Source organism: Anopheles funestus, chromosome 2RL (genome assembly GCF_943734845.2).
Source record: "Anopheles funestus chromosome 2RL, idAnoFuneDA-416_04, whole genome shotgun sequence".
NCBI classification, from domain to species: domain Eukaryota; kingdom Metazoa; phylum Arthropoda; class Insecta; order Diptera; family Culicidae; genus Anopheles; species Anopheles funestus.
The window spans coordinates 23,964,948-23,979,344 of record NC_064598.1 but is presented as its reverse complement, the minus strand read 5'-3'; the positions used below and the strand labels follow the sequence as shown (position 1 = coordinate 23,979,344).

The window sequence follows — 14,397 nt, the reverse complement described above, 5'->3', positions numbered from 1 at the left end:
TGGGAAATTTTTTCACAAAAAAATGCAGGGGTGATATTTTATATCACATAACTCATCAGGGTGTTGCCTTTAACCATTTGTATCACGTGGCATTAATGTGTGTTGTTATTATACTCTTAAGTTGTAAATCCAATTGGGCCAAATCAAACAAGAGAACGGAACTGAATTGAACTTGTTTCAAATAACTGTCTAAAATCTATTTATTCTAATGTTCTAATTTAATTGCTATCTAATCGTTCCAAATAAAGGATATTTTTGAGTATATTTGCAATATGTATATCCAGATTTTTTTAAAGAAAGATTATCATCTTTAAATTTAAAATATTACAATTTCATGATTTTAATTTCCAATTAGTTAAGACATTTTTTTGGACGATCGAGGGATGTTCCAAATGGCATAATCACGATACAACTACCACAAAACAATGTATAGCAATTTCTGGTGATTTAATGTATTTCTAAAGCGTTAAGATATATTTTACATTTATTGCTACAGTTATCTTACCATCAAAAGTAATCCTCTCGAAGATCTGATATAAAACAGACTACAATCCTGTAACTTATCATGCGAAAAACCCTGCAGAAAAGAAACAAAAAACAAAAAAGAAGAAGATGGAATAAATTTATCTATCGCAACGATTGCATTTACTGCATCCATTTTGTGAAGCACTTCGTGTAGCGACCGACCCTCCCCAGGATAAGAATTCACGCTACACGGCAAAGTGGCAAATTGAAAAGAAATCCGATTCCACCACCGTAGGGCATGCCGGAGGATATCTTGAGCGAATTTATTCCCAGTTTCTTTCCTAGAAATAAGCTATCACGGGCTTGAAAATTAGAAAGAGCGCTTTATCCTTTTTTTGTTTTCTTTCGTTTGTGCCCTCTAGGGCACAGTTTGCGCTCTACAAGAGCCTACACAACAAGTAACGTGAGATACAATCTCGGAAGCAGTAGAAACAAAAAAGTGAACCAAACAACGGAATCTAACAAATGTTAAAACAAGAAAAAAGGATAAAAAAATGCTTCAAGTTTGACGGAAAAAACAACGATGCAATGATAGAACTCAATTCGTCATTCGCAGAACTTGTGTGTGTGTGGAAACTGTAGCAAGTATAAACGAACTACAAAACACGAGAAAGCTATAACGCAGTGTCTCATAGCGCCCTGATTAGCGCATTAATACCTAGAAAGCGCTCAGCGACGGGATGAGGGAGACTTAATTTCATTCGCCCCGGTTTCTCGAGACAAGAACTTTGAAAGTTTGAAAACTGCATCCTGCAAACCACCCTCCAGAACTACCCCTTTATGCCCTAGTCAACCAAAAACCAAATCCAGCCAATTCCGGGGGTTGTGATGGTTTTACGAAACTTTAAGTTTCATTCTCTCTTCCTTCTCTCTCTCTCTATCTCTCTCTCTCTAGCTTTTTCATTTACCTTCCTTGGACAGATTCGCTCATTCGAAAATTTTAACTCTTGCAACACACTTTCACAGTGAAACAATGCGCACCCTTCCCTTCCTGGGGCACAGCGTTCGTACGTAATTAAGTTTAAATTTTAAGTTGCAATTATTAAAATACCCATCCGACGGTAGCACAAACCTGTAGGTGCAACGCCAAATCGCTTCAGTAAATAAAGTGGCAAAGTGAACTTTATCTCGCTTTCCCTTCTCGCTTTCTCGGTGCATCCGGGGCATAAAGTTTTCCCGGTACAATTTACATGCAAAGGTTAATGTTTAGATCACTGCGCTACGCTTTTACCGATGTGATCCTTCCCTTTTTTGTTTTTGTTTCATGGAAGTAGAAAATTTGTCACACAAAATGCCGAATGTTTGCGATGCATTGAAAGTTTACGAAGAGGGGTTTTTTTTGAAAGATTTGTTTGCAATCGGTTCTGAAAATTCGATTCCCGAAACTATTGCTGATCCGTTGCAACTTTTCGATGAAAGTACAGTGCATGCATGATACGTGGTTTTATTCGAATTAGGTTTGTTGTTTCATTTCTATCCATTCTTGCACATTAATAAGATCGCTTACAATCATTTTTATTTATTTTCACCAAGTATGTAATAAAATGTGAAAACATGAAAGTTTAAACTGTTTCTTTTGATGGTTAAATGGTTATAATTATTATTTAAATTAATTAAATATTCATTCCCAGTTCTATTTGAAAGAAAAATAACTAATTTATACATTTTACACCCAGAAAAACCGTATGAAAAAATTTCACAAATAAGTATACGATCATTTTTGTGATCACAACTGTATAAAGCTCTAGCCTTGTTGCCAATAGCAAGGTGCCACCAACCAGTCATGCTACTATGATTTGAACTACTGAAGCTCATGCTCAAATGATCGACTTTCCGTTTGCAAACATGACTGCAACCAGACATACTTTCGGTAGGAAAAATTCGAGAAAAAGGTTATTGCTTTTTTTTGCTTCTTGTTACATATTGGTACAAAACTGCATCCCTGCTACGGTCTTCCGTCATCGATTGCAGGGACCAATACAACCAACACAACACCATCGATCGGCCACCAACGGTAGAAGAATCCCGAACCCAGTGGAGCAATAAAAGGCGAGGGAAACGATACATTGAATGTACTAAAACAAAGCAAATCGTTCGGTTCCGTGTGAGCTGGACGATGCTGGGGGAAAAACTGGATGATTTGAGGAAAAAGTTTTTCGCTCAACACTTCACCCTCGACCGTTCTAGCGGGGATGGCAATTCATTTTCCAGACACGCCACTTTACAATAAGCGGATCAGTTCAAAATTGGCAACGGACGATGAAACAGAATTTCAATCCAAACATGGATGAACAGAAACAAATGCAAAAGGACGAAAGAAGGCGAGTGTGTGAGGAAAGAACCAAAAAAAATCGTTCCTTTTATAAAATTGCACCTAGTTTTTTGTGTGTATTTGTGTGTGTTATCGCATTTTTTTTTGTTTCGGGGGAATATCTTTCGTTGTCAAAAATCGATAAAGCGGAAGTGAAAAATTTCAGCCTTCCTGACCCTGGGGATAATTCCAGACCCTGACCCACAGAATAGATTGCAAATATTTGGTAGAAAATGTTACCGCATACACCGCCAAAATGAATGTCTGCTTCTGTTTGCTTCACACCGATCATTGTTTAGGAAAATTAGATAAAATAAGTATGTTTTTTTTTTTTAATTTACCTTGTTTTATTTTCGAATAAATTCCGAAGTAGTTTTATTACATTTTCTTCAAGGTATATTTGCAGTATATTTGTAAAGAAATTAATTTGTCTGGTTCCGACAGGATAACCCAGGTATACGAAACAGAGAAACATGACGTATAAAGGTGCAAAAATGACGTATATAAGTGCAGCTTCCTCAACAAAACACAATGAGCGGGCTTGATGATGACGAAAGTGCAAGCAATTGACCTACCCGTTTAAAGGATAACGAGTCTTAACAAAAAAAAACGAAAAAATAAAAACACAAGAAGAAAAAAACACACATTAAAATATGGGACAAAAGGCGCTCAAGCGCATGCGAAAATTAATTGCACCATTGTCAAACATTGGCAATGTGTGCGACGCGAGACGAATAAAGGAAAATCGAAGTACAAACAAATGCATCACCATCAACGGCAGCAGTTTGATGGCTTCGAATGGCAGGAACAGACCAAAAAAAAACCGATCCATATGAATGTGGTGTGGATAAGTTATGTAAACATTTGCGTGAAATGGAAGCAATCGAAATGGTGTTAAAAATGCAATTACGCAAAATCGTACTAAAGAAAAAAAAGCAATAATAGTGTAGTTTTGTGAATGAATACGAATACATATCGTTTTATTGTTTTGTAGGAAGAAAGTAAAGCAAAAAGTGAAAACCTATAAACAAATCATCGTAATTGAATAATGTAATTATTGTTAGATAAATATTGATGAAGGTGTCGACTGCCATAAACAAAAAGCTGTTGAAACACTTAATCGGAGGAGTAAATAAAATGAAACAACAAACAAAACAAATACAATACAAATACAAACGATAGAAAATTGAATTTGAAAATACCTTTTCTCATTAAAAGTTAGAGATAAAACTATACAACAACAAAAAAACAAAACAAAACACAAGTGTGTAACTAAATGTAATGTAAACTAAGCCATGGGAAAAAAAGCAACAGACACCAGCACAAAAGTGTAAAGCGTACGCGAAATAAACCGACGTTAAGCTCAAGCGTAACGGTGTGTCCATGTTTTCCATTCTTTTGACAGATCGCATCCCCAAAGCTGGGTATTAACGCGCATATCATCGCACCATCCTCTGTTTCCCACTGAAATTCGCCGCTGAAATGATCCGGCAAGCTGATACAAATATTCAAAAAAGCTCAACCCGAAAAAAGGGAAGACGGCAAGGGAGGGGTTTGGAGAAGCGAAAAAAAGGGATGTTGAAGTATATTTTGGTTTTTATTTCCTATCCCACAACCGTTACGGAACGATCGTATCGGTTTGCATTTCGTTCATTGATCGTACTCCTTTTGTGTGGCGTTTCTCTCTCTCTCAAAGGAGTTATTTGGTAAGTGTCCGGCAAAGGGATTATCAAAGGGCGACACGATCAAAGGGTGGCGGCAGATGTTTCCAACTGAAGGTAAGCTTGAAGACAGTCGTCAATTTGGACGAGCATAGCGGAGAAGGATTCACCACCGTTATTTCCCTTTGCTTTATACGAGAACTTTTGCACTTGTGTTTGTGATGGAATTCGATCTCTTTTAGTTCATCTTCTCATTGAAGGAAGAGGATAATATTGTGTTAGATCGAGTAATAAAGGGATCATATAATACACTATTGTCTAGAAGTTCATCAGCAAGTAAATTGCTGCGATCGCATACAGAACTGTTTCATCGGTTGCCTTCCCGAAGATGATGAAGATCCAACGTATCACACTAATCCAAACGATTGTCCAGAACGAACCGTACGAATCCGTCACCGTGACCTGAAATTCTTTACATTTGCATTAACGTTCAAAATACGGGCACACACAGACACAACCAAGTATGTACGTTGCATACTCGAGAATCCAAAACCACGGAGAGTCGCGATCGTACCGGTACGATTTCCAGGAAGCTTCCCGTTGGACATGCGTGCACTAATGTGTGCGGAAAATACTGCCCCCAAGCGAACTGACCCCAAAAGAAACGGTGAGATAGCGAACGTGTGTATATCCTAAAGAACTGGCAGCTAACCACCACACGCCGTAGAACCGGTTGAAAACACCGTGACGGATTGTGGCAGGGCACGGCCAGTGCTCGTGAGCTTTGGTGGGGACACTCATTTTGGCAAGGCAGTGGTCTATTTCATATACGGACGAACAGTTAGTTGAAGCAATGCCATTAAAATTTGTATTTGAAAAATAATTAGTTGGAATATAGGAATTTATAATTATTTGTAAATTAAAATCTTAGCCAAATAGAACTTAATGACAATAACGCTTGAATAAGGATAAAGCTGGCAAGCGTACTAAAGACCTTCTTATTCTACTTCTCGTGTGCAAGATCTTCGAGTTTTAGTTGCTAATTTTACGAGTTTTAGTTAGGATTAATTTCTAGAATCCTGCTAAGTTGACCATGAATATATAGAGGAACCTGTAGAATCCTATTTTTCTTTCTGAATATTGTGCAAATTGTGGCAGACTTTATGCAAAAAGTGTCCGAAAAGTTTTGAATTAAAAAAGTGTTTCCGTAAAAAAATTAAGTTTAGAAAAGGTCCAGAATGGAAGACAGAATCTACATTCATCCATAAATTTTACACTGTTCAACATGACTATCTTTAGTTTGCGTTCTATAGACCAAGGCCTGTACCGAAAGAACACCACCCCGTTTAACCACAATAATCGTTAACTTTATGCAATGAGATAGCGTGGCCTTAGAGTGAGTTAGATCGCTGGTGACCAAACTGTACCGAACTTACATTTAGAACCTCGTGTATACCGTCAGCATATGGACGGCATCTCTTCTTTGTCTTCCACCGTTCGCGTTCTGTTAAACCAGTTGCATCCGAGACGCTAAAGAACGCTTGGTTAGAGAGATGGCGAGTTCTACGAGCCGAAGAGGCAAGAGAAAGCGAGCCAACCGAGATGGTTGAATTGCAAATGCATCCATCGATGCATCCTCGAAAGAGGCTGTAAAATGGGAACTTACATCGTCCCGTACACTCGAAGGGCACTTTTGCATTTCCCGTCACCCGTCTCCGACGAGGAGGAGCTGGGATCTGCTTTCATTATATTGCCTTTCTTTTCCTTCCGGAGCGTGACGCGCACACACACACACTGAAGCATGCATTGGCTTGGGGATATGCACTGGGGCCGCTGCAACCGTACACCTTCCTCTCACGTTGCACGATGCGTATGGTACACCACATTGCGAACTCGTCACTCGGAAACCAAAAACTCTGCCCCGGCCATTCTGAGCGGGCGCGATCGTATACCAAACGTATTACCCCTTAAGCCAAACCGCCCGCCCGGAGTGAACTATCAGTGGTCATTAGGGGAGTGAGTGGGGAATAATTTCTCGTTTTGTCTTTCTGGGTACACTCTGCCCAGTTGTCTTGCCCCTTTATTTTTATGCTTCATTTTGCGTGTTCCTTTCAATCTTTCCGCTTAATGTTCTTCCTCGGTCGGTCGGTTTCTCTCTCTCTCTCTCTCTCACACACACAGAAATAAAAACGGGCAACAATTCATGCACCCCGCCGGGATGGCCCGGGAGTTTTTTGTTTCTTACGCTTTTACTTGTTTTCACCGCGAAGGGTTCCGGCCAAAGCACGCGAATTCAATGAACCCGATGGTACCTCCTCCAGCCCCCCTCCCGCATGGATGGATGGTTCCGCAAGGCACGATGAGGTAAAGATGAAGATGATCGGTCAGACCACATCTGCATCATCCCCGCTGGGAGTACGTTTTTCCACGATGCATCAATTAATTAGGCACGTCCCACATGGTGGCGGCCGTAGTTGCGAAATCCCACCGGGGGCAACAACAACAACAACCAGCAAAAAAAAAGGGAAAAAGCTAACGCAAAAAACCAAGGATGGCCCAAACTTATGCCGGGGTTCGTTGAAATTATCCAAATCTTGATAAAACATTCGAAAAGCGATTCATTACAGAACGGTTGTTGTACGGCTTTTTGTTTTGGGGTTTTCTGGGTTGAATGTGGCAAAGCTGTACCGCATCAAGTCGAGTCAGTAGTTAATGAATTGGCTGACTCATAAAGCATACCTAGTTGCAATACAATAAAGATATACAATAAGTGCACCATGGGCTTAACCGCCTATTAGCCGCTCTGGAGCGAAGAAAACAAAAGCACAAATAAAATTATGAAAAAGATAAGTAAAGAATCTTGAAAGCTGCAGTAAAGAACTGAAGCAGCTTAAGCTCGAAAGTAAAATGCGAAAAGCGATAAGCATTTTAAAGCACTGCTACAGAAGAGGCATACCATACCAGCGACAAAATGACGAAGAATGGGCGCGAGTGGGAAAGAACCATCCAATGCCATGTTCTTGCCGGTGAAACCGATGATGGAAGCTTAAGAGCACGTTGCAATAAAATCAACTGATAAACGAAATGTCAAATACCACAAACAGCTTCCACCACCAAAGGGGTTGATGGCTGAAGCGGACACACGAAAGTGGCACGGCAATCGAAGTTTGCCCATGACAAACATCGAGCTAAATCGTATGAAAGAACGAACGGCCACAAAAAACACCATAATAATAAGGATGTAATCTAGATAAGCGCACAATTTGCAAATTCTGTTTTTTTTTGCTGTGCAAAGGAATGGAATTTAGGCAATGGGTAAGTAATAAAAAATAAGCCAACAAAAGGAAAAGCTAAACAAAAAAAAAGTTAAATCCCCATTTTATCATCTCCACTTACACTTTTGCTGCTAAGATGTGTAAGCGTATGTGTCTGTATGCTCGTATGCGCTATGTAATGTGATAGATAAGTGAGAAAAGGTATAACAAAACGAAAGAAGACAACAACAAAAACAAAGAAAACAAAACCCTTCCTACCTCCCTCGAATGTGTGATGCAGAGCAGCAAATGGAGCATAAGAGTAAGAAACGAATGAAATAAAAGAAATGAAACGAAGAACACAAAAACCAAAAGACCAGACACACAAAAGAACACGGGTTAAATGATCTGGAATTGCAAAAGCTTCAGGCGCCGAAAAGAAAGATACCAAACACAAAGCAAAACAGCAAACACAGCCACAAAAAACAGTCGAAGATGAAACAACTGTTAAGAGTAATTAGCACCAGCAGAGACTCCAGAGCTCTTGCATCATCATCATCATCATCATCGTCGTCATCGCCATCTGCATCGTCGCACAAGTAGAATGTGTGTGTAAAAAAGCACGATTTTTTTCGAGAATATTGGAAGATATCATAATTTAAAAATTTACTTAATAGCTGTTAGTAATATGCCATCAATTCCAATGCCAAATGCATTTCACACATCCCAATAGCAGTACACAAATACCTCCAACTTTATTATTTGGTCTCGAAACCTCTGTTTGGAAAACCTATGGTCCTTTGTCCTCCTGGGCTGCATCCTACAAGCCACAGATTAAAGACATTTTAATCTCAGAGACACAGAGACTTTTTAAATAGTCCCTAAATAATATTCAGTATGTACATCTCTGAGAAAAGAACTCTGGCCATCGATGACGAATACCCTTTTAGTATCGTTCGATAGGTAAACGATCCGACGCATTTTTGGACTGATATGTGTGGAACAGAAGAGTCAAAGGAAGTGACGAGCCCAACAAGTTGTGCTATGAACACCACTATCATGCAATACATTAGACTTTGAGAGTACACACAGCTACACACAGGAGCAATTGTGCGATGCGCTCCCATTTGAAAATTTCCTAAGACTATAGCCTTACGTTTTTTTGGGAAATTTTGCAAAAATTTTTTAATTAATTTATTTTAATGCGAATCTGTTTAAATAAGTTTCTTTTCACTCAAATAATGCTTTAAATAAAAAAAAGAATAAAAAATATAAAAAAAATTCAAAAATTAAAAAAAAAATGAAAATTTCGTAAGGCCTTACCATTTTTATGAGCAATTTAGCAAAATTTAAAAATTTGTTTTATTTTAATGCGAAAATGTTAAAATAAGTTTCTTTTCACTCAAATAATGCTTTAAATAAAAAAAAGGATAAAAAATATAAAAAAAATTCAAAAATTAAAAAAAAATGAAATTTTCGTAAGGCCTTACCATTTTTATGAGCAATTTAGCAAAATTTAAAAATTTGTTTTATTTTAATGCGAAAATGTTAAAATAAGTTTCTTTTCACTCAAATAATGTTTTAAAAGAAAAAAATAGAAAATAAAAAAATAAAAAAAATTTCAACTCGAAAACTTCATAAGGTTTACCCCTTGCCATTTTTTTGACCAATTTTGCAAAATTTGAAAATTTGTTTTATTTTCATGCGAAATTGTTACAATAAGTGTCTTTTCACTCAAATAATGCTTTAAAAGAAAAAAAATAAAGAATAACAAATAATAAAAAAAAATATTTCAACTCGAAAATTTCATAAGGCTTACCCCTTGCCATTTTTTTGACAAATTTGACAAAATTTAAAAATTTGTTTTATTTTAATGCGAAATTGTTGTAATAATTTCTTTTCACTCAAACAATGCTTTAAATTAAAAAAAAAGAAAAAAAAATAATAAAAAAATGTAAAAAATCTATAAATTTGTCAATCTACTAAGGCTCATTTTTGCACCAAGTTTTGCCTATAACTCGGTCGGTATCCAACGGATCGCCAATCTTTAACCTGTGGTCGATAGATGGCATAAATGGCTACATTTTCTTCTTAGGCGGCCATGCCCTCAGATTTCTGTGCCAGAAGATATTCGAGGAACCAAGTTTCATACCCTGTTTGAGAAAATGTAAAATTTTCCTCATTTTCGCACCAAGTTTTACCTATAACTCGGTCGGTATCCAACGGATCGCCGAACTTTAACTTGTGGTCAATAGACAACACCAATGGCTACATTTTCTTCTTGGACGGCCATGCCCCCGGATGTCTGTATGTCTGTATAGATGTCTCAGATGTTTCTATAAATATGCCAATCTCCTAAGGCTGTATAGCCTTAGGCTTTTTTTTTAAGTAATATTGCAAAATTTTTAAATGTGATTTATTTTAATGCTGCAATAAGTTTCTTTTCACTCAAATAATGCTTTAAAAGAAGAATAAAAAATAACAAAAAAAATTTAAAAAAAATTTCCACACAAAATTTAAAAATTGTTTTATTTTAATGCGAATCGATTGAAATGAGTTTCTTTTCACTCAAATAGTGCTTTAAATAAAAAAAAGAATAAAAAACAAAAAATAAATTAAAAAAATCAAAAAATTTAAAAATTTTCTCAGACTATACCTAGTGGGTCAAGAGCGAAAGAGGTATTTCAATCGCCCCGGTCATCTTATTGTGCGCGCTACCGCACAGCTCACGGGAAAAAGAGGTAGCTGTATCGCAGGAATCGCTCCTGCGTGCAGCGCTCCTTGTGGTGCGAAACTTCGCTCCAGGGAGCGCATCGCACAATCGCTCCTGTGTGCAGCGCTCCGTGTGGAGCTACCTCAAGCGCACCGCACACTTTAGAGAGCGAGAGCGGTGCGCTCCGCTCTTGCAAAAGAGCTACTTGACCCAACACTGCTGATATCCCAACCCGATATGGTTCTTTTTTGGCCGTAGTACATTTATAAAGGAGTACATCTACAAACAAGAAAGCTTTCAAATTCAAACCAAAATACAAAGGTAGAAATGTCCAAACAATCAATCATTCCACACGAGCACAAATTGAACATAAAATGGGTAAACAATGAAGTAACCGAACAAAATTAATGCCCTTCGACCCTGATAAAACCGCTGTAATGGATAAGCGGAAAACAGGGAACTACATTAAAGCTCGTTCACAAATTTGCTCCCGTGTACAATGGATCAACGAGAATGATAATAATCGGTAGCGTTAAGCAGAACACGATGGGATTGTAATTTAAACATGAAAGCGAATGATTTATTATATTACAGCAGGGTAATTTTAACATGAATCATTACTGTATTGATCATTACTATTATTATCTGTTGCAAAACAAAATAACAAAGCAACAACAAAAAAACAAGATAACCCGATAGTAAAGGGACACAAGAGAACGTAGAAACAGGAAACATAATATGAAACAAAAACAGGTGGAAAATGAAGTTGATAAGTAATGTATAACATCATTCGTACGGCGGAAAGTTGAGAAGCTGGACTGAATTTATTCCTTTTTTTTACTCTTGTATCATGTTAATCCCGAAAGGATGATGGCTTTATGCATTATTATTATGCATCGAAGGTCTCATTGAACCCTTTTTTTTCCTTCCTCTTCTTTGGAAAAATTATTCGAATATATTTACATTCTTAATTTGTTTGCACTTATTTATGAAATTTTATGCTCTCACTGAAGGTTTTTTTTGAGCCCTTTTTTATATCTCTTATTTTTTTGCGTTTGTTTTACTCACATGTTGTTGAATGCAATTTTTATCACTCGCCGGCATGCTGAGAACGGGGCACAGAGGAAACAATTTGTTCTGTCGATCCCAAAACATTAACCTCGCATCAAATCACATGCAGAATTTTGCATAATGAGCAAACGGCTCAGGTAGCATATGGTTTACCCATGGCATGTCGATGGGAATGTCGTGTTTTACAGGTGTTAATTGGTTGTTTTATCATAACGGGCGGGTGATTTTTGCCGATTCCCACCCCATACCAGAAACGTGGAACTTTACAGGGGGGCGACCAGTGTCAATTACCACCGGTGCGAGAAGAAATGGTAAAGATAAAAAGAAAATTCCCGAAAACTGAATGTGAGTGTTTGGAATATATAAACAAAAAAAAACACACACACACACAGAATTCAAAATCCATCATTTCCCATGGTAAACTGGTCTGTGGTCCATATGTATATTGAGCAAATGCACACACAAGAAAAAAAAGAAACAATTCGTGCGAATTGTAAAATGCAATCGATGCGTACGAATGGAAGGAAACATTATCATCCACCAAAATATCAACCAATTAAATTGAGAAAAAATGGTATGTATGTGCACATGGTTTTACCATGGTAACCAACCGCTTGCCTGGCAACCGCATTGTCCGTACCGTCCACTGGATGCGTTTACTTTTAATGACGCGTTGCAAATTAAAGCGTGTCATACATTTTTTTGTTTGTATGTACTGTACAGGCGTCCGTCCGTTCATGCACTTATCAATACGATTTACAATGGCCAGGTTCGGGGTGATTTATGCAACATAGAATATGATATACGAAACATTGGTACATTTTATCGTATTGTTTAAATTAGCAGTACGTGTGTAAATTATTGTAATAAAACATGCCTCCCCGGTACAATTATTATAAATACCGGAAACACTTTCGCTTCGATTAACTACATCCACTCACTCCTGGCACTTTTGCGATCCGAAAACATTCCGTTTTTTGAAAGTAATTATGCAAATAGAAATGTGTCCCCATTAGCGAACTCGGCGTATCATTAATGGGAACTCTATGGAAATTGCGTGTTATAAAAAAAACGCACACAACCACATGCACAATTAGGCATTCAATCCATTTAACGACGATTCCTGTTCTGCCCTCCATGTTAATCGTACCCGTTATCAAACGATCAGCAACGATTAAACCTAGTCATGTGAATGTAATTGCCATTCCCGGGCATACCCAGCCGATTAACCGATCGTCCCGAACGAGTGAATTATGGTTGTTTTGATGGGCCCATTTCATTCACGCCCATCACCCGCTCTGCCAATAATCGATCGTGCAACATTTGGGTTCGGATGATAACACCTAAGTTTTGAAAAAAATACTTCCACCAAAACTGCATGCATTATTGTAAATGTAACTTACGGTTTTGCGAGAAAATGATTTCCTCGGTTAAGTGGATTTATTTAATCCTTCTTTTTATCTGCCTCTACCTTTATGCTACCGTGCTTTAACGAGGTGGTTTTCATCCGTTCCAGTACCTCACTGTAAGCCGGTGCTAGTGGTTTCTGTACCACATCGCGATATTCATAATCCTTTTCCGGGTCAATCTGTAAAGTGTTTAGGAATCGCAAAAAAGGCTATGTAATAAGGAGAAATTGGTTTGTTTTTACCACAACTTACATTCAAACTGTACGACATGTCCGAATCGAATTCACGTAGATCGCCACACACCAGAAACGGTACGATCGCACGATTGACAGGCGAATCCGTTTCACACGCTATCTGCCGTACATCGTCCAACATTGGATTGATCAACTGCGGCACGTAACCTGCCGGTGGCTTATAATCCTGACACACCACGAACGCTTCGATGCTGGAATTGCGCGAGCTTGGCGGTTTGGCAATCGTGACACGCTCGAAAAATATCCGCAACTGCGAGTACAACAGCGAGGTGTCCTTGCCGCGGAAGATTTTAGCCACAAACGTACCGCCCTGCATCAGCACGTGCGTGGTAATGTTGAGTGCGGCTAACAGCAGCTGCGACTGAATGTACTCATCAATATCATGCAACCCGGTCACATCGGGCGCTCCGTCGCAGATAACCAGCTGAGCCTTTTGCTGCTCGCCAAAGTGTTGAATGATAGCTTCCGCCGTGCTGAGCATGGTAATGTCACCCTGCAGTTGTATGATGCCCGGCAGCGGTCCCATCGATTGCAGATCCACCGCAATGATTTTCACCTCTTCGCGATCCTTCGGTTCACGGCTTTCGTACAGGCGCTTCGACAGTACCTGACTCCAGCTGCCCGGGGCAGCACACAAATCGACCGCACGTGTTACACCTAAAAGCAATAGAACTGTTTCAAGCGTCGGGCAATCGAGATGAAGCAGTGCATATGCCTACCGTCGAATATGTGGAATACTTCGTCGATGTGAATCAACTTAAAGGCGCTACGCGCTCGCCATCCTTCCTCCTTAGCCAGGCGATAGTAAATATCCCGTTTGTCCTTGCTAGTTTTGCCCATTTTGAATCGTGTTTTGTGCTCTAGCGCTTGCACGACTGGAAAGAGCTGTGTGGTGTTTGCAAATTAAAACTTTGAAACGTCAACAGTGACAGCTGTTCTCAAGCGATTGTGCTTATGTTGCGATTACACGTACCGAAGTGAATTTCCTATTCAATTTCCCTTTTCGTTTTTCCCCTTTTTAACAATATTCCTACAGGATTTTTTCTTCTGTACTTTTATATTACAATCACTTGAAAATAGGGACAATAACAACATAAAAACGCCTTCTGAAAGTGTAAAAACTTTAAGCGTTTTCAATTAAATGACAATTCTCCAAGAAAACGCTTGCCACAAGCAACGGTTGCTTTGTTTACGTTCCA

General features: G+C 38.6%; 1 protein-coding gene across 1 annotated transcript; it reads right to left on the bottom strand.

Moving 5' to 3' along the window:
• Nucleotides 1–12,934: 12,934 nt before the first annotated feature.
• Nucleotides 12,935–14,129, bottom strand: LOC125761407 (putative tRNA (cytidine(32)/guanosine(34)-2'-O)-methyltransferase 1). Its single transcript, XM_049422498.1, has 3 exons — nucleotides 13,918–14,129; nucleotides 13,197–13,855; nucleotides 12,935–13,123 (listed from the first exon to the last, which is right to left on the bottom strand). Exons 1-3 carry the CDS (start codon nucleotides 14,036–14,038, stop codon nucleotides 12,980–12,982), a joined length of 924 nt encoding a protein of 307 aa, XP_049278455.1. The 5' UTR covers nucleotides 14,039–14,129; the 3' UTR covers nucleotides 12,935–12,979.
• Nucleotides 14,130–14,397: the final 268 nt, after the last annotated feature.

Bases quoted from the DNA above. Each gene is read 5' to 3' on its own strand.
- LOC125761407 (XM_049422498.1), bottom strand. From the start codon at position 14,038: ATGGGCAAAACTAGCAAGGACAAACGGGATATTTACTATCGCCTGGCT. The intron at 13,856-13,917 runs GTAGGCATATGC...TATTGCTTTTAG, and splicing joins AGTATTCCACATATTCGACG to GTGTAACACGTGCGGTCGAT. The intron at 13,124-13,196 runs GTAAGTTGTGGT...AACACTTTACAG, and splicing joins ACATGTCGTACAGTTTGAAT to ATTGACCCGGAAAAGGATTA.